General features: G+C 44.2%; 1 protein-coding gene across 21 annotated transcripts in view; it reads left to right on the forward strand.

Moving 5' to 3' along the window:
- The window catches only part of HIPK2 (homeodomain interacting protein kinase 2), a 174,892-nt gene extending 160,342 nt beyond the window's left edge, over nt 1–14,550 (forward strand). For 5 of the 21 annotated variants that reach the window (XM_073238362.1, XM_073238357.1, XM_073238356.1 and 2 more), the window contains 2 exons: nt 62–502; nt 1,597–11,871. In XM_073238362.1, the coding sequence (XP_073094463.1) occupies nt 62–502; nt 1,597–1,761 (606 nt within the window). In that variant the 3' untranslated portion in view covers nt 1,762–11,871. Of the gene's footprint in view, nt 1–61; nt 11,872–13,988 lie in introns of those variants that run through there. The other 16 variants (XM_036994526.2, XM_036994529.2, XM_036994525.2 and 13 more) reach the window with 13 other exon arrangements.
- Nucleotides 14,551–26,298: the final 11,748 nt, after the last annotated feature.

The following is a 26,298-nucleotide window of genomic DNA, read 5'->3' on the forward strand; positions in this document are numbered from 1 at the left end:
CCTCCTTCCTCCCCCAGGCCAGCCCCCAAAGCGCCCTCTCCTGGTGCTCCTCCTCTTGCAGGCTCAGCAGCACGTCCCCGCGGAGCGCGCCGGAGGCCACCGCAGGCAGCAGGCCTACGTCACGCCCACCGTGGCTCAGGCTCCGTACTCCTTCCCGCACAGCAGCCCGGGCCACGGCACTGTGCACCCCCACCTGGCTGCTGCCGCGGCGCACCTCCCCACCCAGCCCCACCTCTACACCTACACAGCACCCGCCGCCCTGGGCTCCACAGGCACCGTGGCCCACCTGGTGGCCTCCCAAGGCTCGGCACGTCACACCGTGCAGCACACTGCCTACCCGGCCAGCATCGTCCACCAGGTCCCCGTGAGCATGGGTCCCCGGGTCCTGCCCTCACCCACCATCCACCCGAGTCAGTACCCAGCCCAGTTTGCCCACCAGACCTACATCAGCGCCTCTCCAGCCTCCACCGTCTACACTGGATACCCACTGAGCCCTGCCAAGGTCAACCAGTACCCTTACATATAAACACTGGAGTGGGGAGGGGGGAGGGCCGGGGGGAAGAGGGGGCTGGGGGGAGAGGTGGGCACCGCGCTTTTTATACTGAAGATGCCGCACACAAACAATGCAAACAGGGTGGGGGGCAGGGGGCAGGGACGGACACAGGTGAAACTTGAACTAGGAGGTGGGAGGACTGAGAGCAGAGAAGAGAACATTTTTAAAAAGAAGGGATTAAGGAGGGGGAAATCTATGCTTTTTATTTTAAAAAAGAAAAAGAAAAAAAAGAACGTCAGTAACAAAAAACACAGCTCATGAACCCATTCTGCACCAAACTGGAAAGGAGAAGAGAGCAACGGAAAATTCCAGAAATGGGGAGGGCCCCAGCTTTTGAAGAACTTTATCTATGAACTTTTCAAAGATTATTTTCATATGACAGCAAGTGACATTGAAGAATTTGCTGTCAGAGACACCTGATATGGAAATCCAATAGATTTTTACTCATTGAACATAAGAATTAGGGATTTTTCCAGAACTCTAAAGGGTCAGTAGCCCCCTGGACAGGCAGGCCGTGGCCTGAGGAGGCTGGTTTTGGGATTGGTCTGGGGCTGTAAAGCGCAGTTCTGGCTCATTGGTCAGCACTGATGGGGGATGGCCCGGCTGAGGGAAGACTCCTGGGGTGAGGGTGCGTGTTCTCCTTCCGAGTCCTCTGGATAAATCCCTAAGCAATGTCAGTCCTCAGATGTCATTAATAATGTGTGTTGCGAACTTTAGGGTTTTTTCTGATGATTTATTTTCTCTTTGACTCAGTATCCCTAGACATGGAGCGTAGGGCTAGCGGGCATTGCTGACACCCTAGTAGAATGTAGCACTCAACACCCTTGTTTTCTACTTTGTGTTGACTCCAATGATACCAATAGACTATTCCTCAATGTAATTGCACAAAAAGAAGTGATATAACGTAGGCATGTAACCAATGTGGTGGTCCAGGTGTGTAAGCGTGAGTGAGCACATGTGGGTGACGCGGGCCACCCCCTGTGTGTCGCTCGGCACCGCCTTCACAGCTCCCACGTCCCTGATTTTACACCATTCCCTCCTAGTGCCTTACCGACCGACAGACGCGGTGTGAGGGTTCACTTCCATGGTACTCCAAGAAGCTGACTGAGGCGAGTCAGATCATCTCAGCTCTTCTTTTGTGCTGTTGTAACATTTTACTCTGGTCTTTACCTCTTTTTTTTTTTAATTTAAATTTTATTTCGTTGTAATACCCGTGGTCTTTCTGGAGCTGTTGGCCAGCAGAGGCGTGGCAGGGAGGTGGCCGGGGCTGCGAGAACCCGCGATCTGGAGAGAGATGGGCAGACGGGGTGAATCTGATCACCGTGGTGGTTTTAGCCTTTCCCCTGCAGACAGAGAGCAAGAGAGCCTCCCTGCCCTGTTCCCCCGCCCCGCTCTTCCCCCAGCTTTCCGCCCTGGGGCCGGCTCCGCCACCTGTGTCACCCGAAGTCCCATCTCTGTGGGAGGAACGTCGGCCTTGCCGGCGGCTCCCTCCTTCTTGGTATGGAAGCGGCAAAGGAGAGAGGCCACCGCAGCCTCCTGCCCAGCACAGCCTTCCCGTGGCCGCCTGCTGGGCGAGAGGCGGCCTGGGGCCCAGCCTGTGCTCGGGCGCACCCCGCACTCACCCGCGCAGCGCAGCCCTCCCTCTGGTTCCATCCGCTGTGTTCTGCTCTCACAGTTTTGCCAGACCCTTCCCTCTGACAACCACCATCAACCTTCATTTGCTGCTGAATCTTTCCTCATATTACCCAGGCCTCCCAAGACATGACTTTGTTTCCTATTTTAGAGGGGTCTGGTGGGCAGAAGTTTGGAGGGACGTTTATGAGGGTCACCAGGGGGTCTCACACTGCACTTTGGAAAACATTCCCTCAGCCGTTAAGTTTCCACAGAAATTTGCCCTTTGGCCTTTTTGCACCTTTGAAACTCGCTGGAAGTTTCCTCCGGCTTTGATCACTGCTGGAGGCGGGGTGGGGGAAGGTCTCTTCATTCATAGCAAACTACTCTTAATATGCGAACATTGGGAGACTCTATCTGGTCATAGTCTGGGCTTTAAAGTGTGGTCCTAGTTGTTTTATTTTCAATGCTGAGTCCTTAACTGACCCCAAAGCCAAGTTTCTAAGGTGCAAAGAGGTTACTCCTAGTTTTGAGGGTCCATCCTCATCTCCGCACCCCTCCACCCCACTCTGCTGTCTCCCTTAACGATCTACTGTGAACAGTGTTTTTATGATTTCCAACTAGTTGAGTAACGAAGCCAAGCTCTATTACCTTAGCTCTTAGCTGTGAAATGTGAAGTAACTCTGGAAATATCCTCTCCCCAACCATAAATTCTACTTATCTTACAAAGAAGTAGGTCCCCAAACTGGAACCAGCTTAGGCCTCAGGCTGGAAGGACACCAGGACCCACTAGAGGTGGGTACCCTCAGGCAGCCTGTCAGGGGCCAGCCAGTGAGAGGGTCACAGCAGGGCCAGATGCCCCTCTTGTGATAAGTACATCTTTATCTGGAGGTGGGGAAGTGCCGTCATTCTGAGACTACAGGAAAATGGCCAGTCCAGGGAGGGTAGGGGGTAAAGCCTTTGGAGGACACGGGAGCCAGAGCCTTAGAGCCGCCAGCCTGGAAAATCCGTCTCTTCCAGATTTTTGGCAGCCAGATGGCAGCGATACCCCATCAGAGCTACTCACCCAGTCACAGAATTCTTGGCTGCAGATGAGCCTCCGTTTGCCTTACTGGATAGCAAGCATCCTGGATCCCTTTGCACAGCTCACTTCCAGCCCTTCCTAGAACTGATCTTTTATGGGAAATGACAACATAGCCTTCCATTCGAAATAAAATTGTAAGTTAGAAGTTTCTTACCCTTTTACCTGACATTTTCTTTCTTTTTCTTCCAGATCAGGAATAAAGTTCCATGCTGCTCATAAAGATAATATTATTGTACTAATTATTTTGGTTATTACCATTGTAATTATTATCATTATCATCATGTTGATATTTTTATTGGGGTTTTAAATGCACATTTATTCCAAGTATCTTTGTGTTTTCTCCTTAATATTTAAACTTATTATATCTGTGAGTGTATGAGTAGACAAGAAGGACATGTAGTTTTGTCAAGCCAAAAAAAAAAAAAAAAAAAAAGGAAAAACCCAGGCATTAGGCCTTTTTTTCCTGTCATCTCTCTTCCATAAAGAACTATCTAGAAAGATCCACCATAGAACAAAAGTTTGAAGGAGAATCAGGCCTTTTTTCCCATACTAGCCAGATTGGGCTCTTGACAACATGGTCACCATCAATATTGTATTTTTCTGGATTCTCAGCAGCCTGGGCAGAGATCTGAGGAGGCATCTCCTGGGCTGACCCCTGGGCTGTGGTCCCTTCCGCATCCCCCAGCTCTCCTGTGCTTGTGAAGCCTGCTAACCAGGTTCTTGGCTTACCTCACATCTGATATTTACCTGTCCAGCAGAATAAAAGCCCTCTGCCCAGCTGACCAAACCACTTTCCTAACAGTCCTCCCTTTCGCTTCAGTGCCCCAGGAATGTGGCTTACGTCCTTCAGTGCAGGGATAATTGTCCCTCCTAGAAGTCAATGGAATCATGAGCTGATGTAAGTTTATTAGGCAAATGGCACCTTCCCCAGGGAGTTCCGGCCTCACTTTCCCTCCGTCTGCTCACTAACCACCATGCCCACTGCCTCCATCTCCCTCTCACCCCCGCAATGCATCTTCTCAGCATGCAATTCTAGGGACAAACTAGCAAGCCAAAAGAATGTGGAGGGATGGTAAGATGCCAGAGGAACACTGACAAGGTCCAGCAGCTGCTCAGACATTGCAGGCCACCCCCGCCCAAAATTGTTGGCCTGTGGAGGGGCACAGCAGAGCCTCACAGCCATCCTCCCAGGATCTGACTGTTCCCTCAGTGCACTGCGCTGTATGCGACAGGCTTTTCTAGTCAGCTTGAGGTGTCCACACACCGCCCTTCAAACCCAGAAACTGTGAGCCCTGGGTTAGAATGGCTGGTTTCGCTGAAGCTTACAAAGGGATATGTCAGGCAGTGTCCAGCCCTGCAGATGCTCAGCAGCCATTAGTGCATGCTCCCATAGACCCCACGTGCCTTCCTCTTCCCACAGAGCTGTGGGACTGGGAGCCCCAAGAAAAGACCTTAGTGGGGGAGGCCAGGCTCCCTGTATACTAACCACTTGCCTGGATCTCCCAGCCAGTCCTCCAACTTTGAGTCACCCTGGCAAATAGGATGAACAATAGCCTGCCCGTCCCTGGGACCAAGCTCTCAAGTAGGTAGATGCCAACCTAGTCCTTAAACCGCAAATAACCTAGAGCGTCATCTGTTCTTCAACTGGCTCCATCCTTTACTAAAGAAACGTAGGTGAGACTAAGAGGGGAAGATTTAACAGGGCAGGTCAAGGAGAACCATGTAATGGGAGCCTTAGGAACCACAGGTCAATACGCTGTGCTTGGTGGGTTCTTGCTGACCTGTCTGGGTGTTTGACCCTTGTCTCTGCGCTAGTGCCTCATTCATGATGTTTGGCTGTTTCCAAGGGAAGGGGTGAGCAGGCTGATGGGTGGGAGAGTTTGAGGCTTGAAGCCAATTAATACTGTGAAGTGGAGCAGGTGGTTGATCGAATTCAGAGGGAAAGGAAGGGTTGTCTCCTGGACCAAATTTGCATTCTGGCCTTACTGGCGGTGAGTGGCTTGCAGGCTGTGGGAGCCAGCTGGCCTTGTCCTCTTCCCCCTGGAAGACTCAACCCGCCCAAACACCAGATTGTGGGACCTAAGGAGGGAAGGTGAGATTATCCCAGCTGCCAGCAGGCCAATTTCCCTTGACCAGATCTTTGGAATTGCAAACACTCATTTTGAACAAGCTTGTGGTGGAGGATTTGGGGTGTGTGAGTGTGTGTGAGTGGAGCAGACGTTCTTGGAAACTGGAGGAAGGAGATGAGGAGGCTTGCGGAGCTGTTACTGATGGGCTGAGGTTGATGAAACGAGGGGCACTCGTTCGTGGGGCAAGGCGGCATGTGGGGCTCTGGCTGGCTCTTGTGGTTGCTGTTAGGGACAGAAAATGGAAAGAAGAAAATAACCAGGTGCCCTCAAGTAGCAGCGCATTCACCAGAGAGGGGAGGCTCCCTCCTACAGGCCTGGCCTGGGCCTCCGTGACACTAGCCGAGCCATTTCGCAGGAAGCATTGCAGCCCCTGGGACTTCGCAGACTTCTCTCCCTGCCTGTCTTTTCTTTCTGATGCATCTTATGGATTTCAGATGGGGAAGCCTCAAAACTGAGCAGGCCAGAGATGTCCTTACCAAACCAGAAAGGAGGCTGAAGCCGTTCCTTTCTTTAGCCAAAGAACCCTTCTGAAAGGCACCTCCAGATGTGTACTAATGGCATTCCTGTCTTCCCTTTCTGGGCAATAATGACATTGTTAGTGATGCAATTCCATTTGCCTTGCTCTTTCCTCTCTAGCCTGACTTTTTTTTTTTTTTTGCTTTTATTTCAAAACTGTACTCATCTTTTAAGAGGAGTGGGTATTTGTAAATGCTGCTGCTATTGGGAGACTGAGGCACTGCACGAACACTTGGGCTTAACTAACTCATGTTACCACGCACGGCAACCGGAGTAGCCCTTCTTCCTGGAAGCTCAGCTGCGTCAGGGGCTTAAAACCTGCTGGAACTGGGCTGGGGATGTCAGTACTTTTCCACTTTGATGCCTTAGGACTCTCCTTCTAACCTCCACAGACAAGAGAGTAAAATCTCAGTCGGGCTGCTAGAGAATTGAAGGTGGCAAAAGGACATTGAAATGCAATAGAAAACTTCCAAAGGCTTTTGGACCCATTGCTCACTACGGTGCCCCCACCCAGCAGAGGTTTCTCACATCTTTCTTGCAGTTGCCAGAAGTTTGAAAGAGCCACCAGATCCAAGCCAGTTCTTCACTTCAGACTCGCAGTTTACAGAGAAGTGGCTCTCCTGCAGGGCACCCTTCTCAGAACACCTGTACTGGAGGGGCTCTTCCTGATTCCCCAGCTCAAATCCCAGAGCCTCTGAGAGCCCCTGATCTCAGACCTCTGCATTTATATCATGCTGACCCTCTCTTATTTGTTAAAACTTGCACAGTACCCCTAGTAGGTAACAGCCAACATTCGGTGAATGTTTTCTGAACACCAGGCCCCAGGCCGTGCGCTGTCCGAGCCCTCTGAGCCGCCCCACTGACAACACCCCCGTTTACAGGTGAGGGGCGGCTGGTGCTCTCAGTAAGCAGCACGCATTAAAGGAAAGAAATACAATGGTGTTTTGAAATCTGCAAGTTCCTAATGAAATTTTTGTCCATCAGGCCTTTACTGAGATTTGATTTTGTTTTGCTTTTTTAATTAACAGCAGGAATGAATGGCCTCATATTTCTGATGAAACATTTAATGACACTCCCATTTAGTCTGTGCCAAACACAGTCCTAAAAGTCATTCATCGATTATCTAGTTTGATTCAGTCCTCATAACAACCCTGTGAAATTGGCAATAGCAGTCCCTTTACAGATGAGGCAGCTGGCTTGGAGCACTGGTAACCTGCCCAGGGTCACGCGGCTGGTGGGGAAGTTGGGCCTTGAACCTGGGCCTACCCAGCTCCAGAATGGAGCTCACAGCCACTAGTCTCAGCTTTCTCCTATGAGTACGTGCAAAGGCCCAGTGTCCCCTGCATCCCTGCCGCGAGCGTGGAATTCAGCTGAAGGTCTGTGAGAAGAGGGAACCCTGAAATGGATACAAACAGAAGGGGCAGAATTAGTTTGACCTTTAGGGAAACTTTAAGGGGAGTTTCTGTTGAGTCACAGTAGAATTGATTTTTTATTTCTTTCCGGTGTCCCAACTAGCTTTAGCAGCGCTATTCCAGCAAACTCGAAGAGTGAAGAAAAAAGGTCTTCTTTTCTTTTAAAAAAATAATTTTCGCTTGCTTATGGTTAATTCTAGAAAGGCAATATTAAAGGTATATATTTTTTTCAAAATGCTGTTTTTTACTGCACTGATAAATATCATGACAACTCTGGTCTCTGTCATAAATCCACTCTTCAGCTCTGGGTCGAGCCAGATGCAGGATTCACACCAAATGTGTAAATACCATGTGTGGGTCTGGTGTCCAGAAACTTTTTTCTTTGTGTTTAAAAAAAAAAAAAGGAAGACAAGATGACTCTTAAAAAGAGGAACAAAATTAGGTTTTCCTTTAGATAACCTTCTCAAAGAAATGGAAAGCAATAGTTGTATAAACTGAGAAAAACCACCCAACTTTTAGGACCTGAGGAAAGAGAGCCTCTTGCCAAGGTATGAGATTAATAGGGATACAGAAGCATTTTAATTTTGGTTGAAAGGTGACAAGAATTTAGAAATACATTAGAAGTCGATTTTTAACTTTTTAGAAAACGACTATAATTTGGTAAACATCTCAGTTGTTTTGGGTGGGATTTTTGTTTCTTTTTTAATTTTAAAAACTTTATCAACTGACTCCAGGCTTGTTTGCCTAAATTCTTAGGTAGTTTATACAAGTTCTAGAATCCCCTAGAACTTTAACTCCATTGGAAGCAAACCCAACTAATCAGAACTTGAGATCCTTGTTGGTTTCCATAGGTATTCTGGAATTCTGACAGAACACCTCAAGATTTTTTAGAGAAGGTTTTAGATACATTATCTTACACAAACTGTGACCTAATGGCAATAATTACCTCAAATGTGGGCATTCATCCTGGTTTTAGCCTTTTTTGAAATCATGTAGCCAGCTTGATCCTGGGATTTAAAAGACTATGAACTCTGTGTGGGCTGAAAATAATGATTACTGCACACCTTGGACATTGTTGCTTAAGTGAATTCTGAAAATTTCTCATCTTTACAACAAAAACTAAGTCAAGGAAGTGATTATTCTATAGTGTTTTAATCAAATGTGATAGTCAAATGCACATGTTAAATATATATGTTTTAGCTACTGTAAAATGCTGTTAGTCTTTGGAGCTATCGAGGGAGTCACATTTTAAATGCATAAACTAAATAATTGATTGTGGATACTAAAGCATATTTCTGGCTACATTTTATAGTTAAAGTGTTTTATAATTTACATTTAAACTGGTACTTTTTAAAGGAAATTTCTGTTTATAACTGACATCTTCAAACCCCAGCAATGGCCTCTTTGGTGGGAGGCCGTGTCCCCCAGGGCAGCTGTGTTCTCCCCGTGTTGCTGTCTGGCCTAACTTGGCATTTCCCCCGGTTAACTAGTTTCCATGTTAACTCGAGAGAATGTGGAAGGATTTCCAGGATGAGTGTGAAAGGCTTCCACAGCCTGGGCCAGATGCAAAGATCTCATGCTATGTTGTATAAACACTGTCTTCAAGGTCTCCTCGTTCACATCTTGGAAGGGGCAGAGAGAACAGACACCTGGTTCGTTGATTTTGTCTTGATTTGAATGTTTAACTGGTATCAGTCCGCTGGGTTCAGTCACCAGGCAGTAGAAGACTCTGGGATTCAGGTGGCCCCATAGGCACAGCTGCTGTTTCTGGGCCCCCAGCAATATTCTGGTTGGTGTTTTGCAAGAGAGAGTCATATACCCCTTCACCTTAATTCATTGACTGAGTTTTCCATATATCTACTGTCATTTATTCCTTTCCTCCTTTAAAACAAAATAAATGCAAAAGGATGTCTGTACTTTTTACTCTGTCAAACTTCAATTTGAAGCCTAGGTCAGTGGGAGCAGGACCCTGGACTCCTTCCTGGAGACTGTGCATGCCACAGAGCAGGGGGCACCGAAGGGCAGCGGGGGTGGGGCCTGGCTCCCATCACAGGGGACATCCTACGTGTAAAGGCAAGAGAGCTACTGCAGAGCGGGGGCCCCCTGGTCCTGCAGGAGCAGACTGGGAAATGCTGGCTCCCCAGTACTGGTTTGTGTTTTGTGTTCTCTTGTGCCACCACCAAAGTGCGATGACCTGCAGTGATCCAAAGGGCATTCCTTTAGCAGATAAGACCTTGAAAACTGCAAAACACCCGGGACCAGGGAACTGTGTGTGTGTGGTGTGTGTGTGTGGTGTGTGTGTGTGTAATGCATTTGCCTTTTCCCTGTGAACTCTATTGATAGTATGTTCTTACTAGTTTTTTGTGAGAAATGTTACTGTAGAACATTTTCCATCTTGCTCCCCTAATTATACTCCCACTTACCTCTGGTTGGTTTTTTCCTTTGCTTTAATTAACCAAATGAATTTCATGTCATTGTCTTTTCATTGTCTTTGGGGCTAAACCATATTTTTTTAAACTAGAGGTATAGAAATTGGCTTAAAAAAAAAAAGTAAATACATTGTATCAGAAAAGGGCTCTGCCATCTCCCCTCTCTAGTTCCCTTCCAACCCGTCTCCACGCAAATGAGTCTCTCCTGGCACTGCCTCCCCACTGAGCCGGGTCACTGTCCCTGGGGCCACCCCGGCCTCCACCCTGCTGTCGCCAGAGCCCCACAGGCACCAAGGACTCCCAAGAAGCCCTCAAGAGCCAGGAAGAAGGACCCACTCGGCCTTGTGAGTGGTGTGGTCTTGCCTCCCTGTTAGATACTTGCCCACTTGGTTGAAGGGGCAATGGATTTATTATTATTATTATTATTATTATTGTTATTATTATTATTATTATTATTTTAATAGTTTGGCTCAGGTTATAAGGAAGAACTTGGGAAGTGGTAAGTGACTTGACCGGGCCCATCCTCTGTGGCTTTCCGTGGCCTCTGAAGGGAACCTGAAGCGCCCCCGCCCCCTCCCCACCTCCTTCCAGGCAGAATCCCCCGGCGCTGCCTCGGCTGCTCCCCATCCATGCACTTTCCACCCTTCCACTTCTGTGTTCCTGCTCATTCAGCGCTTTCTTCCATGGCTTTTCCAAGGCACAATCACTTCTGGCCCCCAAAGCATCTCCTCATCCTCTATGCGTGCATTTTTTAACCAAATGAAGTAGACCAGGAAGTCAGACTTTGGGGCAGCAGAACTTCTAGTTTAGTAGAATCACTGTATAGGTATAGATGTTGATATATATGTTTGTGTATATATATATCAAACCAAATGTCTGATAGGAAAAGTATAGCTTTACAGATGAGGAGGAAGAGGAGCTTTTAGAAGTCAGAGTCAGTGCTGGCGGATTAGGCGAGCCCGGGATGTCCCCAGGCTGCACCTTCCAGACAAGGGCCTGAGGCGTGGCCCCGGGCTCTGGCCGCCCACCTCACCACAGGGGAGGCGGGGCGCCCGCAGGTGCCGCTGTTCTCTCTGGGTCCCCAGCATCAAAGGCACCGATGAGTGAGGTGGGGGACAACAAATCAGAATGACTGGAATTTTCCATCCCGTTTTGCTTTGACCGCATGTATTGAGCTGCAGCCTCTGATAATTATATCACGTTTCCAAAAGTGGTATCCATTAGGATGGCAAGAGAACAGATCTGTAGAAATGTTTACCTTTCAACTGCCCATGAATTCAGGACACTCTGGATAGGAAGACTCACTCCCCAGCATGAGGACAGGGAGGGGGAGGCCTGGTGATGCTCTGTCACCGGTCCCAGGAGCAAGGCTCCCTCCCAAGGTCATCTCACCTAGATCTTTCTCCCCCTGGTCATCTCAGCTCAATAACCCTACGAAAGCCCTGGTCTGTCGTGTTCCTTCACTGTATGGTTTCTGTAATAAAAAGTGTTAATCCATGTTAATCTTTGTGAAAATTATTGCGTGCAACAGTATTTTCTCGTGTACCTCTTTTTTCCGATGTGAATTGTCCCTCTTTTCTTTCTTATTTATAAATGTCTACTTTTTTTAAAGACAAACCAATGTGTTGTAGACCTATATGTAACCTATCCCTTAGTCTCATATTATAGGTATGTTATAAGAATGGATATTTTACTTGGCTTTAGAATGTTTTACAAGAAAAATAATTCTTAACTGGTCAAGTCCTTGCTACTAAAATGCTTGTGTTTTTCATCATGATGTCGTGTGCTTCTAAATTAATCATTTTCGTTGTAGAAAAATGGAGTGAATTTATATTAGTCTTGGAAACTAATAATAGCATTGTAAATTTATGAGATGATTTTAACAGAAAAAATTATAGAAGAATATAGTTATTTTAATTGTAATATTACTAACTGTAGGGTGAGAAAGGGGGGTCCCATTGTGGTGAACTATGTTATAGCTTGTTACTCACAGTTTCTTTTTGATCATTTTTTCGGTCTCTGAGGTGAAACGAGTTATTAATTAAAATTTGTAAACTCACATATGCATATTGTATATGTGTAGAAATGTAATCACACTTTGTCTTGGAATTACATTAAACTGTTTGGAATCACTGTACACTCAGCCTGGCATGCTTATTTATTCTAGAAACAGACTAGTTATACAACTAAAGTGGTTATTATATGGAGTGACTTCTTTAAGAAGCTGTTTATCTCTTTGGAAATTACTAATACCTCTGAACATTTTTGTAAGCCATCACTGCATTTACCGTTTGCCAAGATGACTGTGTGTGGCTGCAGGGGGGTGGGGCCAAGAGACCAGTTCACGTGCGGCACTGGGTGGGGGGAGTCCTCTACCTCGCATTGCCTCTCCAGAGCCGTTTCAGCCCTCCTGCTCCCAAACTCCATCTCTGAGGCCTAGTCCTTGCTGTCATCTGCTATCCTGAGTACTTGCCCATGTTCATCCCGGAGGTTCACCCGGGCCCTGTCCACTCACCAGGGCCTCCCCGAGACTCCCCACTTGAGCCATGAGCACCACAGCCCCACCCTGGCCCTCACACCATAGCTGAGTCACCTCAGGAAGCCTGTGAAACTCCACACCCTGCTCTTGACTGTGGCTTCCTATTCTTTCAGCACTCTTTTATTAATTATTATTATTATTAGGGTGAAATACACATGACATAAAATTTGTCATTTTAAAGTTTACAGATAGTAGTACATTTGATTGATTACATCTATAAGTGTGCAAGCATCACCACTAGCTATTTCTAGAACTTTCGTCATCCCAAGGAGAAGTTCTGTACCTATTAAACACTAACTCATCATTTCCTCCCCAAGCCCTTGGTAACCACTATTCTACTTTCTGTCTCCAAATTTGCCTATTGTAGGGATCTCATGTGAGTGGTATCATACAATATTTGCCCTTTTATGATTGGCTTAGTTGAGGTTCATCTAAGTTATATATAGCACATATCAGAATTTCCATCTTTTTTAAGACCAACATTCCACTGTATGTATACACCACATTTTGTTTATCCATTCATCTGTTGATAGATGGTGAGTTGTTCTACCCTTTGGCTTTTGTGAATAATGCTGCGAACACCAGCATGCAAGTGTCTGAGTCCCTGCTTCCAGCTCTTTGGGAGATTCACCCAGGAGAGGAATGGCTGGGTTATATGGTAGTTCTAACTTTCTGAGGAACCGCCAAACTTTTCCATAGTGGCCGCACCATTTTACATTGCCACCAGCAAGGCACAAGGGTTCCCATCTCACCCAGCACTCTCACCCTGCCTTCCACTGCCAGTGGTCTCGGGCCTCAGGCCCACCAGGCTCCTGGCCCTCCATTTTCTGTGCCTCCTGGTTTCCCAGACTCCCCAGCTAGCCTACAGTCCACTCACCTTGACCTGAACCTTCAGTTCCCACACCCACTTGCTGTAGACGATGCAAGGTCTGCCATGTCCGCTCCTGCACCCAAGCTCCCGAGAGCAGCCCAGACCACCCAAGCCTGTGGACGTCGCCAGCTCTCTGTGCTCATCGGCAGCCTCTCTAGCTAGTCGGAAACCTTGCTGCACTACCTCCTCACTCCATCAGACCCGCTGCCCCCAGGGTAACCCAGAGAAACCGCCCCCCTTCCCCAAACCTGCCCGCCTCACGTCTCTCCCTTCGGCCTCCATCTCCTTCCTCACCTCCAGAGCAGCTCCTGGCCAAGCAGCACGCCCCACCTGGGACCTCTGTGCTTTTCTCACGCCTCTGCCCTCAAGGACCAGCCTGAGTCATCTCTCCAGAAGCCTGCCCCAGTGACCCTGATAGGGAGGTGTCCCATCCAGCCCCTCGTGCGTAGTCCTCGTTAACCTATACCATCAACACTTCTTTCTGGGTTTTCCTTCCCCATAAAACCACAAAATCCTTGCAGGTAAGGATTTCTCTTCAATCTCTGGTTCTAGAGCATCTATTACAACACTTGGCACAGAGTCGGGGTTGGGGGGAGTCAATAAATATGTGGATAAATGAACAAACTCTTCAGCCCATTTTCATTGCCCAATCAGCCTACCTTTCCTTTGGATTCTCTGTCTCCCGGAATTCACGTAATACCAACAAAATCCTAAATACAGCCAGTACTAGAACTTGGCTAAACTCCACTCAGCCAAAATTCAGAGTACATAGAAAGCCACACAAAATATTTTGACAGAACTTCAGAACTTTTCCATCATGCTTTTTTTTTTTCTTTTTTATTAGAAATGCACCGCCAGGTGTCACAGCCCATGGATATGGAGAGAGAAGCAGACCCTATTTACCAGGGGAATGCAGTGCTGCTGTGTGTAAGGATCCCACCACCAGTATCACTGGAAAGTTATTTAAACCTGACGGAAAAGACAAACTTACTGCTGTCAATATGTTCCCTCATATGTATTGAACAGTGGGGTAATAAAAGTTAAAGTTGTCTTAAGTTGCTCACTTGCATCAACGATGAACAGCAAGTGGAATTTTCCCCACTGAGCCGAGGAACCCTGAGAAGAGGGCCACACCAGCAGGTCCACGGCGCTCTCACCCAGCCCACCAGCCTGGGACTCTGCTTCCCAGGGAGCTGGTCCCACACCAACAAGCTCCCCTGACTTTGGGGGTGAGTCCCTGGGGAGTGGAGGTCATGCCCAGGAGCCTGCTTGCAACAGCCATGTGTACATCTTTTGTGAGAGCCTGACTTACGTGTTTTCTAATTCTCCCCTATGGTAGTGAAGCTTAAGCAAATGTTAGTAACTATAAAAGCACAAAGTATATTAAATGCATAGTATGTAACACAGTATGGGGTGGGCATTCATGTGACCCGTCAGTCCACACGTTTAGTTCTCTCCTTACTGCCGGGACTCGGCTATAAAGAAGGCACCTTGGACCCTCCCTTCCACACCTCCCACACTTTATGTCCCACTTGGACCATGCGAACTTCTGCTTAGCAGACCTATTTCCTCCTTAGAAGATCTGTTTCCCTTATGTTGTCTGGCACTGCTTGACAACGGAAAAACCCACTATCCAGCCAATAACCCTAAACTTCACGCCTAGGGAAGAAACGGAGCTAGGAGCTAGATAACCCTTTATATTGTGAGACCACCTAATTCCAGTTTTTAAGTGTTTTACACACACTGATCTATAGGAGGCATATAGTCCCTCCTACTGAGACGCTATGCTTTTGACAGAACTTCTAAATGCTGGAATATAGGTCCCCTTGTAAAGAAACCCCTTGACATCTACTTTTTTGTTGGTGGGGAGGGTAAACCAAGTCAATATTTATCACAGGTAACAAAAGTAATAATGTTGTGTGTGGTTAAAAACAGAGAAAATTAAAATACATGACAACAATAGTAAATAAGTGGGGAGGGTGATAAATGATATTCAAGTATTCTAAAATCTTTGAATTGTCCAAGAAGAGATAAAAGTACTAATTTTTTAAGAATACAAGTTACAAGGATAACTTACATACAAGTTATAAGGATAACAAGTCCTAGGATAATAAGAAAATAAAAAACCATATAATGAATAAGTGAATAGAAAACACGAGGAATTAAAATTTTTTCTTAATATTATATAAAGTACATCATGCTGTATACTGAGATTTACTTTTCCACTTATGATAAATTCTTACAACACAGATTCAGCCATGCATTTATTTGTTTTGACTGCTGTAAGTTATCAGTTGATTCATCCATTCTTCCATTGACGGGCAGCTTTTGGACTGTTTCTAGGTTTTTGCTGAACAGTGCTGTGATGGACCTTCTCATGCATTCCTCTTTTATATATAATTTTTTTCTGTTTCCCCCTAAAATAATCATTTCTGGGTCATAGAATAAGTTTTTCTTTACCTTTGGAAGGTAAAATTAAAAACATTTTAATTTTTTAAACCTCACCAGCAACGCTTAAAAGAGTTTGTGAATCCACACTCTAACCAAAATTTGGTATTATGAGTCTTAAATTTTTGCCAGTGATATGCCTACATCATTGTGGTCTTGATTTGCCTTTTCCTGATCACCAATAATGTCAAACATCTCTTTGTATTTATTGGCCATATGTAATTTCCTCTTCTGTGAAATACTTCATATCTTCTGCTTAATTTTCATTGAGTTGTTTGTGGTTTTCTTACTGAGTTTTAGAGTTCACTATATATTCTTAATAATATTTGTCATTTATGTTTGGCGTGAAATTGAGATATCATAAATATCTCCTCAAAATTCTAATCAACCTTTTCACTTGTTTTTGATTAGTACAAGTTCTTAATCTTAATAAGCTCTGAATATTTTAGTTTTCTCTGAAGTTAACAATGGTCTTTTTGTACATCTGCTTACTTCTTTATGTACTTGTTGCTAATATAATCTAAATCCTTCCTACAGTGTACAAATTTCCTCAAGATATTCAAATTAGGTATTCTGTCAATTTCACCTTCCTGAAGAAATCCTTCCTGGAACTTTGTGACCTCTTCTATCCTGGACACATTGCCTTTTAGGCACTGTGGTCACCGTCAGATCTCCCATAAACCCATTCCTGGAGACTCTCCATCTCTCTGTTTCCTGAATTCTAGGGCTTTCTCTTTCTTATTTCACTTTGTTGTTTTGTGGGAACACTCCTGTACCTTCCTGAGAAAGAGTGTAAGAGAGATTTTAGAGGTCTGCATTCTGCTCTCATACTTGCCGATGTGAGTGGAATTGCAGTTGGACATGATTTCCTTTCAGAAGTTTGACGACATTGTTTCATTGTCTTATAGCTTCAACTGTTACATTTTGACAAGTTTGGTGTTATTCTGATTCTTGGTTCTGGTATGAAACCCCTTTTCCCCATCCCTCTGGAGATTGTAGAACCTTCTTTTTCCCTAGCACTTTGAAGTGCCATGATAGGATATGATGTAGGTCTATTTTGGACCACTGTGCCAGGCAAGCATGCTTTCAGTTCTGTTTTCTCTTTCTGGAATCCCTATTATTTAGGTATTGAATCTTCTGGATTGATCTTCTAGTTTTCTTGTCTTTTCTCTCCTACTTTCTTTATCTTTGTATTTTAATTTTACTTTCTGGGCTATTTCCCAAATTCTACATTCTGTATTGATCCTCTACTTCATCTAAACCTCCTTCATATCTGCTATCATAATTTGAATTTCCAGAAGCTTGCTTATTTGTTCTCTGAATGCTTTTTTTTTTTTCTTTAACAGCACCTTGTTCTTCTTTTACGAATGTAATGACTTCCTTTATTTTCTCAACATCTTGGTCACAGCAAGCAGAGACTTTCCTTATCCTTCTGATACTCCCAGGCTGTTCGCTCAAACCAGAAGCTGTCCACCGGAAGTCTCACTGGAAAGTCTGTCCATCTGCATGTAGCTTGCTGAACTGCAGTCGTCATTATAGGGCGACTGAGCTGGGTATTCCTTTGGGTATACATTCCCAAGGTCAAGATCTTAGTTTTATTCCAGGGGGGACTTTCTGAGTTCTTTTCTCTCCTCCAGAGAAGATTTCTGTTTTTCTGCCAGGTGCATGCTGGTTGACAGCCAGCAGTCTGGGAGCTGAGAAGGTCTGGGGAAGTTGCTGACTTTGGTTAGTTTGTGGGGACCAACTCCGTTCTTGCCATCAGCCTTTGGTCGGAGTTTCCCAGGGCCACGGACCCCATCCACTGGGCCCCCCGACACCGGCGCGGCTCCAGCCGGGAAGGAGGGCCATGTGTGCCCCCACTTCTTTCCGGGACGACAGCACAGGGCTCGCGGGGTCCCGGCCCCACACCCCCACGCCCGCCCCGTAGTCCCGGGGGGAGGCACCCACGTGGGAGTCGGGCCTCTGGACCCACGCAGCCTCTCCTGCCGCTGCCCGGAAACTGGTGCCCCCCACCCCCGGGACCCGCACGTCAATCTTGACATCTACTTTTATGTCTTGCTATGTTCTGTGTAAATGTCCTCTTACATTTCATTACAGTCGCCCTCTCAGAATCTTTATCCATTGCAGACTAAGCCCGTGGACAGGGCTGCTTGTAAGGGAACAGATTGCCCACTGATGGGTAAAAGGCCAGAACCAGAAGGGGGAATGGATGCTGGAAGGAAGCCCTGCTGAAGGGAAACGACTGCTACAGGCCCTGAGATGACACAGGCCGGTGAGGCATGAGGAGAGAGGGCAATATCGACAGCGATTCAGAGCATGGCTTTGGAGTCAGCCATATTCAGACACTGCTGTTCGTGACTATAAAAGCTGGCAAGTCATGTAATGGGCCTCAGTTTTTCTTACCTGTAAAATGGGGATGACATTACATGTGGCAGAGACTGGCTGGATATTCCTCAAGGCCACTTCCTCTTTTTGCTGAGCACACAGCTAGGTTTTATTGCCTAGCTTCCTTTGCAGGTAAATATAGCCAGGCCTGACCCCTAAAACAGTCTTATCCATTTATCCACACTCTTTTCCCTCAATTTCTGACCAGATGTGGAAGATCTGATGAAAGACTGAGGGCCTAGAGAACAGTGGAGCTGGCAGATGGGAAAAGCCCAGATTTCTAAATAAACTCATGGCCTCCTAATAACACCACATGGGACAAAACCACAAAAGAACAAGGACTAAATATTTTTATTATATTTAAGCCACTTAAATTTTAGGGTTATTATAGCAATTAACCTATCCTAATACAGACACAGGCTCCTCAAAGGAAGGCATTGCCATTACAAACACCTTAAATAAAATACCTATCATTGGCTTAGCAGCTGGACAAATAAGGAAATTGATTTCAGAGGCTGGAAAGATGATGGCCCATGTTGTGATTTAGTAAAATATTGAATGAGCATATAATTTAAAACCCTAGTCTACAAAAAAATTAAAAATCTACCAGAGTTAATAAGTCAATCTGGCAAAATTACAGGATAAAAGTGTACAAACACCTACTGCATTTCTTTACTAGCAATGAACACTTGGAACTGAAGTTTTAAAAAAATATTTCAGTAGCTTGAAAAATAAAAATATTTAGGGATAAATTTAACAAAATAGATGCAAAAATTCTACCTCTAAAACTTGTAAAATGTTACTGAAATTTTAAAAAAATAAATGGAGAAAGAGGATTAAAGATGGTGGCTTTAGAGGTGAGACAAGAACGCCTCCCATTTTCACATATAATATGAAAATGTAGTTAATACAACTAATCCTAGAGGAGCAACAGGAAAGAAGGCTGCACCAGGGTGCATACACTTGGAGAAAAGAGCAGATCTCATGAAACAGGGTAGCATGCCAAAGCTTTGCTATGGCAGGATCCAAGCCCTTCCCACACCCCAATTCACTGTCAGGAGGAAGAGAAACGGAGCAGGGAGTGGGGTGGAAGCCTAGGGCTACTGAACACCCAGCCCTGGAGATCTGCCTTGGGATCATGGTGCTCTGGAGATTAATGAGGTTGGAAAGCTAAAACAGGCGGAATACTTGGAGAGACTGAGATTCCAACCATTTGTGGAAAACAGGGATCCACATCTGGCTGCTCTGGGACAAAAGAAAAGCAGGCAGTCTGAAAGACTTCCTAACAGCAAGAGGGCTGCTAAAGGGGCAAGGATTGTACAGGGCTTGCTGCTCAGGAGAAAGAATAGGTGGACAAAATTCGGCACTCTCTGCCCAACAGGTTGGGAACTTTCAGGAGCTTCAGGTGCTCCATCCCCCTGGCTGGCTACTTTGCTCTGAGGCCCCCTACCATGATATGCAGCCTGCTGCACCTTCCCCCTGGCCTGCCAGCACCAGCTTGCAAACCAGCAGCCCTTGCCCTGGCATCAGGCCAGCCAGAGGGAGGCTTCGCCTATGGCAGCTACAAATGCAAAGCACAGAGGCTTACACATCTGTGCTCAGCCCACTGGTTCTGACAGTGGAGACAGTTACAGCAGCTGGGAAGCAGGAAACAGCTCTTTCCCATCCGCAGCACCACCACTGCTCCCCTGAACCCCCGACATCACCCCAGGAGCTGAGCAGCTCCAGAGAATGGAGCTTCTGGGTACTAGAGGGCACCACATACAAATAAGAAACATCAAAGGAACATGGTTCAAACTAAAATCCCACAAATGCCAGAAAAAGGGCCAAGTGAAACTGAACTCATCTGTCTTCCTTAAAGAGAATTCAAAATAAAAATCATAAACATGCTCATGGAGGTACAGACAAATACTCAAGAACTCAGTAATGAATTTAGGACAGAGATTCAATTATTGAGAAATTCCATATCTGAAATGAAACATACAGTGAAGGGATTTAAAGCAGATTAGATGTAGTAGAAGAGACCGTAAATGGAATAGAAATTAGAGAAGAGGAATACAAAGAAGCTGAGGCACAGAGAGTAAAAAGGATCTCTAGGAATGAAACAATATTGATAGAACTGTGTGACCAATCCAAACAGAATAATATTTGTATTATAGGGTTACCAGAAGAAGAAGAGAGAGAAAGGGACAGAAGGTGTCTCTGAGGAGGTAATTGCTGAAAACATTCCCAATCTGGGGAAGGAGATAGTCTCTCAGGCCATGGAGGTGCAGAGATCTCCCAACACAAAGGACCCAAGGAAGACAACACGAAGACATATAATAATTAAAATGGCAAAGATCAAGGATAAGGACAGACATATAAAAGCAGCCAGAGAGAGAGAAAAAATATCACACACAAAGGAAAACCCATTAGGCTATCATTAGGCTATCATCAGACTTCTCAGCAGAAAACTTACAGGCCAGAAAGGAGTGGCATGATATATTTAATGCAATGAAACAGAAGGGCCTCAAACCAAGAATACTATACCTGGCAAGATTATCATTTAAATTTGAAGGAGGGATTAAACAATTTCCAGATAAGCAAAAGCTGAGAGAATTTATCTTCTGCAAACCACCTCTACAGTGCATTTTGGAGGGACTGCTATAGATGGAAGTGTTTCTAAGGCTAAATAGCTGTAACCAGAGGAAATAAAACCACAGTGAAGAAAGTAGGACAATTAATTACTAAGCAGATGCAAAATCAAATCAACTATCCCCAAAGTCAGTCAAGGGATAGACAAAGTACAGAATATGATACCTAATATATAAAGAATGGAGGAGGGAAAAAAAGGAACCATTAGGTTGTGTTTTTAATAGCATATTAAGTGAGTTAAATTAGACTGTTAGATAGTAAGGGAATTACCCTTGAACCTTTGGTAACAATGAATCTAAAGCCTGCAAATGGCAATAGGTATATACCTATCAATAATCACCCTAAATGTAAATGGTCTGAATGCACCAATCAAAAGACACAGAGTCACTGAATGGATAAAAAAAACAAGACCTGTCTACATGCTGCCTACAGGAGACTCACTTGAAACCCAAAGACATACACAGACTGAAAGTGAAGGGATGGAAGAAGAAGATATTTAATGCAATTAATAGGGATAAAAAAGCTGGAGTTGTAGTACTTGTATCAGACAAAATAGGCTTCAAAACAAAGAAATTAACAGGAGACAAAGAAGGACATTATATAATGGTAAAGGGGCAGTCCAACAAGAGGATATAATCATTATAAATATCTATGCACCCAACACAGGAGCACCTACATACGTGAAACAAATACTAACAGAATTAAAGAGGGAATTAGAATGCAATGCATTCATTTCAGGAAACTTCAACACTCCACTCACTCCAAAGGACAGATCCACCAGACAGAAAATAAGTAAGGAGACAGAGGCACTGAACAACATATTAGAACAGATGGACCTAACAGACATCTACAGAACACTCCATCCAAAATCAACAGGATACACACTCTTCTCAAGTGCACATGGAACATTTTCAAGAATAGATCATATATACTAGGACACAAAAAGAACCTCAGTAAATTCAAAAGATTGAAATTGTATCAACCAGCTTCTCAGACCACAAAGGTATGAAACTAGAAATAAATTACACAAAGAAAATGAAAAAGCCCACAAACACGTGGAGGTTTAACAACATGTTCCTAAATAATCAATGGATCAATGACCAAATAAAAACAGAGATCAAGTAACATATGGAGACAAAGGACAACAATAATTCAACACCATAAAATCAGGGTGCAGCGAAAGCCATGCTAAGAGGGAAGTATATTCCAATACAGGCTTACCTCAGGAAAGAATAATCCCATATGAACAGTCTAAATTCACAATTAATGAAACTAGAAAAAGAACAAATGAGGCCCAAAGTCAGTAGAAGGAGGGACATAATAAGGATTAGAGCAGAAATAAATAAATTTGAGAAGAATAACACAATAGAAAGAATCAATGAAAGCGGGAACTGGTTCTTTGAGAAAATAAACAAAATAGATAAACCCCTAGCCAGACTTATCAAGAAAAAAAAGAGAGTCTACACATATAAACAGAATCAGAAATGAGAAAGGCAAAATCACTATGGACACCACAGAAATACAAAGAATTATGAGAGAATATTATGAAAAATTATATGCTAACAGACTGGATAACCTAGAAGAAATGGACAACTTTCTAGAAAAATACAACCTTCCAAGGCTGACCCAACAAGAAACAGAAAACCTGAACAGACCAATTACCAGCAATGAAATTGAATTGGTAATCAAAAAACTACCCAAGAACAAACTCCCTGGACCAGTTGGTTTCACTGGTGAATTTTATCAAACATTTAATGAAGACCTAATACCCATCATCCTTAAAGTTTTCCAAAATATAGAAGAGGAGGGAATACTCCCAAACTCATTCTATGAGGCCAGCATCACTTTAATACCAAAAACCAGGCAACAACACCACAAAAAAAAGAAAATTACAGACCAATATCCCTGATGAACATAGATGCAAAAATACTCAACAAAATATTAGCAAACCGAATTAAAAAATACATCAAAAAGATGATCCATCATGATCAAGTAGGATTTATTCCAGGGATGCAAGGATGGTACAATATTAGAAAGTCCATCAACATCATCCACCACATCAACAAAAAGAAGGACAAAAACAACATGATCATCTCCATAGATGCCGAAAAAGCATCTGACAAAATTCAACATCCATTCATGATAAAAACTCTCAACAAAATGGGTATAGAGGACAAGTACCTCAAAATAATAAAGGCCATATACGACAAACCCACAGCCAACATCATACTTAACAGAGAGAAGCTAAAAGCTTTTCCTTTAAGATCGGGAACAAGACAAGGATGTCCACTCTCTCCACTTTTATTCAAAATCGTTCTGGAGGTCCTCACCATGGCAATCAGATAACACAAAGAAATAAAAGGCATCCAGATTGGTAAAGAAGTTAAACTGTCACTGTTTTCAGATGACATGATATTGTAAATAAAAAACCCTAAAGACTCCACTCCAAAACTGCTAGATCTAATATCTGAATTCAGCAAATTTGCAGAATACAAAATTGATAAACAGAAATCTGTTGCATTCCTATACACAAATGATGAACTAGCAGAAAGAAATCAGGAAAACAATTCCATTCACAATTGCATCAAAAGGAATAAAATACCTAGGAATAAACCTAACTGAGGAACTGAAAGACCTATACTCTGAAAACTACAAGACACTCATGAGAAAAATTAAAGAACATACCAATAAACAGAAATACATCCTGTGCTCATGGACAGAAAGAATTAATATTGTCAAAATGGCCATCCTGCCCAAAGCAATCTACAGCTTCAATGCAATCCCTATCAAAATACCAATAGCATTCTTCTATAAACTAGATCAAATACTTCTAAAATTCATATGGAACCACAAAAGATCCTGAATAGCCAAAGCAATCCTGAGAAGAAACAATAAAGCACAGGGGTGGGATTATGCTCCCTGACTTCAAGCTCTACTACAAAGCCACAGTAATCAAGACAATTTGGTAGTGGCACAAGAACAGACCCATAGACCAATGGAACAGAATAGAGAGCCCTGATATAAACCCAACCATAAGTGGTCAATTAATATACAATAAAGGAGCCATGGATATACAATGGGGAAAGGACAGCCTCTTCAACAGCTGGTGTTGGCAAAACTGGACAGCTACATGCAAGAGAATGAAACTGGATCATTGTTTATCCCCATAAACAAAAGTAAACTCAAAATGGATCAAAGACCAGAATATAAGTCATGAAAACATAAAGCTCTTAGAAGACAACATAGGCAAAAATCTCCTGAATAGAAGCATGAGCAACTTCTTCCTGAACGCATCTCCCTGAGCAAGGGAAACAAAAGCAAAAATGAACTCATGGGACTACATCAAACTAAAAGTTTCTGTACAGCAAAGGACACCCTCAACAGAACAAAAAGACTTCCTACAATATGGGAGAATATATTTGTAAATGACATATCCAACAAGGGGTTAACATCCAAAATATATAAAGAACTTACTGCCTCAACACCAAAAAAGCAAATAACCCTATTAACAAATGGGCAGAGGATATGAAGAGACAGTTCTCCAAAGAAGAAGTTCAGATGGCCAACAGACACATGAAAACATGCTCCACATCACTAATCATCAGGGAAATGGAAATGAAAACCACAGTGAGATATCACCTCACACCAGTAAGGATGGCCAGCATCGAAAAGACTAAGAACAACAAATGCTGGCAAGGATGCGGAGAAAGAGGAACCAACCGTCCTACACTGCTGCTGGGAATGTAAGCTAGTTTAACCGTTGTGGAAAGCAATATGGAGGTTCCTCAAAAAACTAAAAATAGAAATACCGTTTGACCTGGGAATCCCACTCCTTGGAATTTACCCAAAGAATACAACTTCTCAGATTCAAAAAGTCATATGCACCCATATGTTTACTGCAGCACTTTTTACAATAGCCAAGATATGGAAGCAACCTAAGTGCCCATCAGTAGATGAATGGATAAAAAAGAGGTGGTACATATACACAATGGAATACTGTTCAGCCTTAAGAAAGAAAGAAATCCTGCCATTTGCAACAACATGGATGGAGCTGGAGGATATTATGCTCAGTGAAATAAGACAGGCAGAGAAAAATAAGTACCAAATGATTTCACTCATATGTGGAGTATAACAATGAAGCAAAACTGAAGGAACAAAACAGCAACCGACTCACAGACTCCAAGAAGGGACTAGCGGTTACCAAAGGGGAGGGGTGGGGGAATGGTGAGTGGGGAGGGAGGGAGAAGGGGATTGAGGGGGATTATGTTTAGTACACATGGTGTGAGGGATCACAGGGAAAACAGTGTAGCACAGAAAAGGCAAATAGTGACTCTGTGGCATCTTACTACACTGATGGACAGTGACTGCATTGGGGTAAGGGGGGCTACTCGATAATATGGATGAATGTAGTAACCACATTGTTTTTCATGAAGCCTTCATAAGAGTGTACATCAATAATACCATAATAAAAATCAAAAAATCAAAAATAAATAAATGGAGAAATCTACTTCATTCATTGATTGGAATTGTCAAATCATTAAAATGACATAGTCCCTCAAATTTATCTATGATATTCACTGAAATCCCCATCAAAATCCCAGAAGGCTTTTTTTGTAGATTTGACAAAACAAACAAACAACAACAACAAAAACTAGAGCAACAGATACCTGGGTGATTATATCAAACAGCCTTAATTGGAGTCCCAGAAGAAGAAGATTTCTGCAGAAGGAATATTAAAGAGATAAAGGTGAAGAAGTTTCCAAAATCGATCAAAGGCATCAACTCACAAGACTGAGAATATCAGGGCACACTGCACACAGCATGACTGTATTGCTCAGCCTTCCACGACTATCCCGGCAATGGGCCGAGGGCAGAACCTGTGCCCCCTCCCGGCTAGCCCCTGTCAGTTTAGGGGAAGATACGCTATGACTACAACGGACTCAAAATCTCAGAGGCTTTACTCCTCATTTAACAGTTTGCTGCAGGTCCACACAGCTCTCCAGGGACCCTGTCTGCCTCCTCCCACACTCCCCACCCCGGCCCACGCCGACTTAGTCCCAGAGGCTTCAGTCTTAGGGAGCCTCCAAATCGACAATTCATGATTTGGCAGGGGAGGGAAAACATGGAGAAGCGTACAATGGTGCTTAAATACTTCCACCTAGAAATGACACATGTCTCTTTTCATTGGTTAAAGGAAGCCATTGGACACCTAACTTCAAGGAGACCAGGAAATACAATCTTTCCACATGCCCAGAGGAAAGGAAAGGGAAAAATCTTGGGTGTATGGCAGTCATCCCTACCACATTCCCTGAAATGCATCCTGATCCTGTGTGAATTTCCACATTGAAAGGCCCTGAATGGAGCAGAGCTATTCCCCATCACTGACCGGGCCAGAAAGAGAGCTTTACTTTGGTAAGCCTCTGAAATTTGGGCATTACTACAGGAGCTGCCCTACTCTAATACCTTACTTAATCTCCATTATAGCTAAAGATAACAATAATTATGTTTTTATTAAGCACCTACTGTGGGCAAGGCAATGTGCTAAGCCCTCATGTGTGAAATGCTTAGCACAGTCCTTGGCCTTAATAAGCTCTTAATGAATGTTCATTGTTACTGTTGTTTCACCTTTTTCTTAGATGTGATGTATCTGTTCAAATGGAGTCTGTTCAGTGGACTATAGGACACTG

The sequence above is a fragment of the Manis javanica genome, chromosome 6, assembly GCF_040802235.1.
Source record: "Manis javanica isolate MJ-LG chromosome 6, MJ_LKY, whole genome shotgun sequence".
Lineage (NCBI taxonomy): Eukaryota > Metazoa > Chordata > Mammalia > Pholidota > Manidae > Manis > Manis javanica.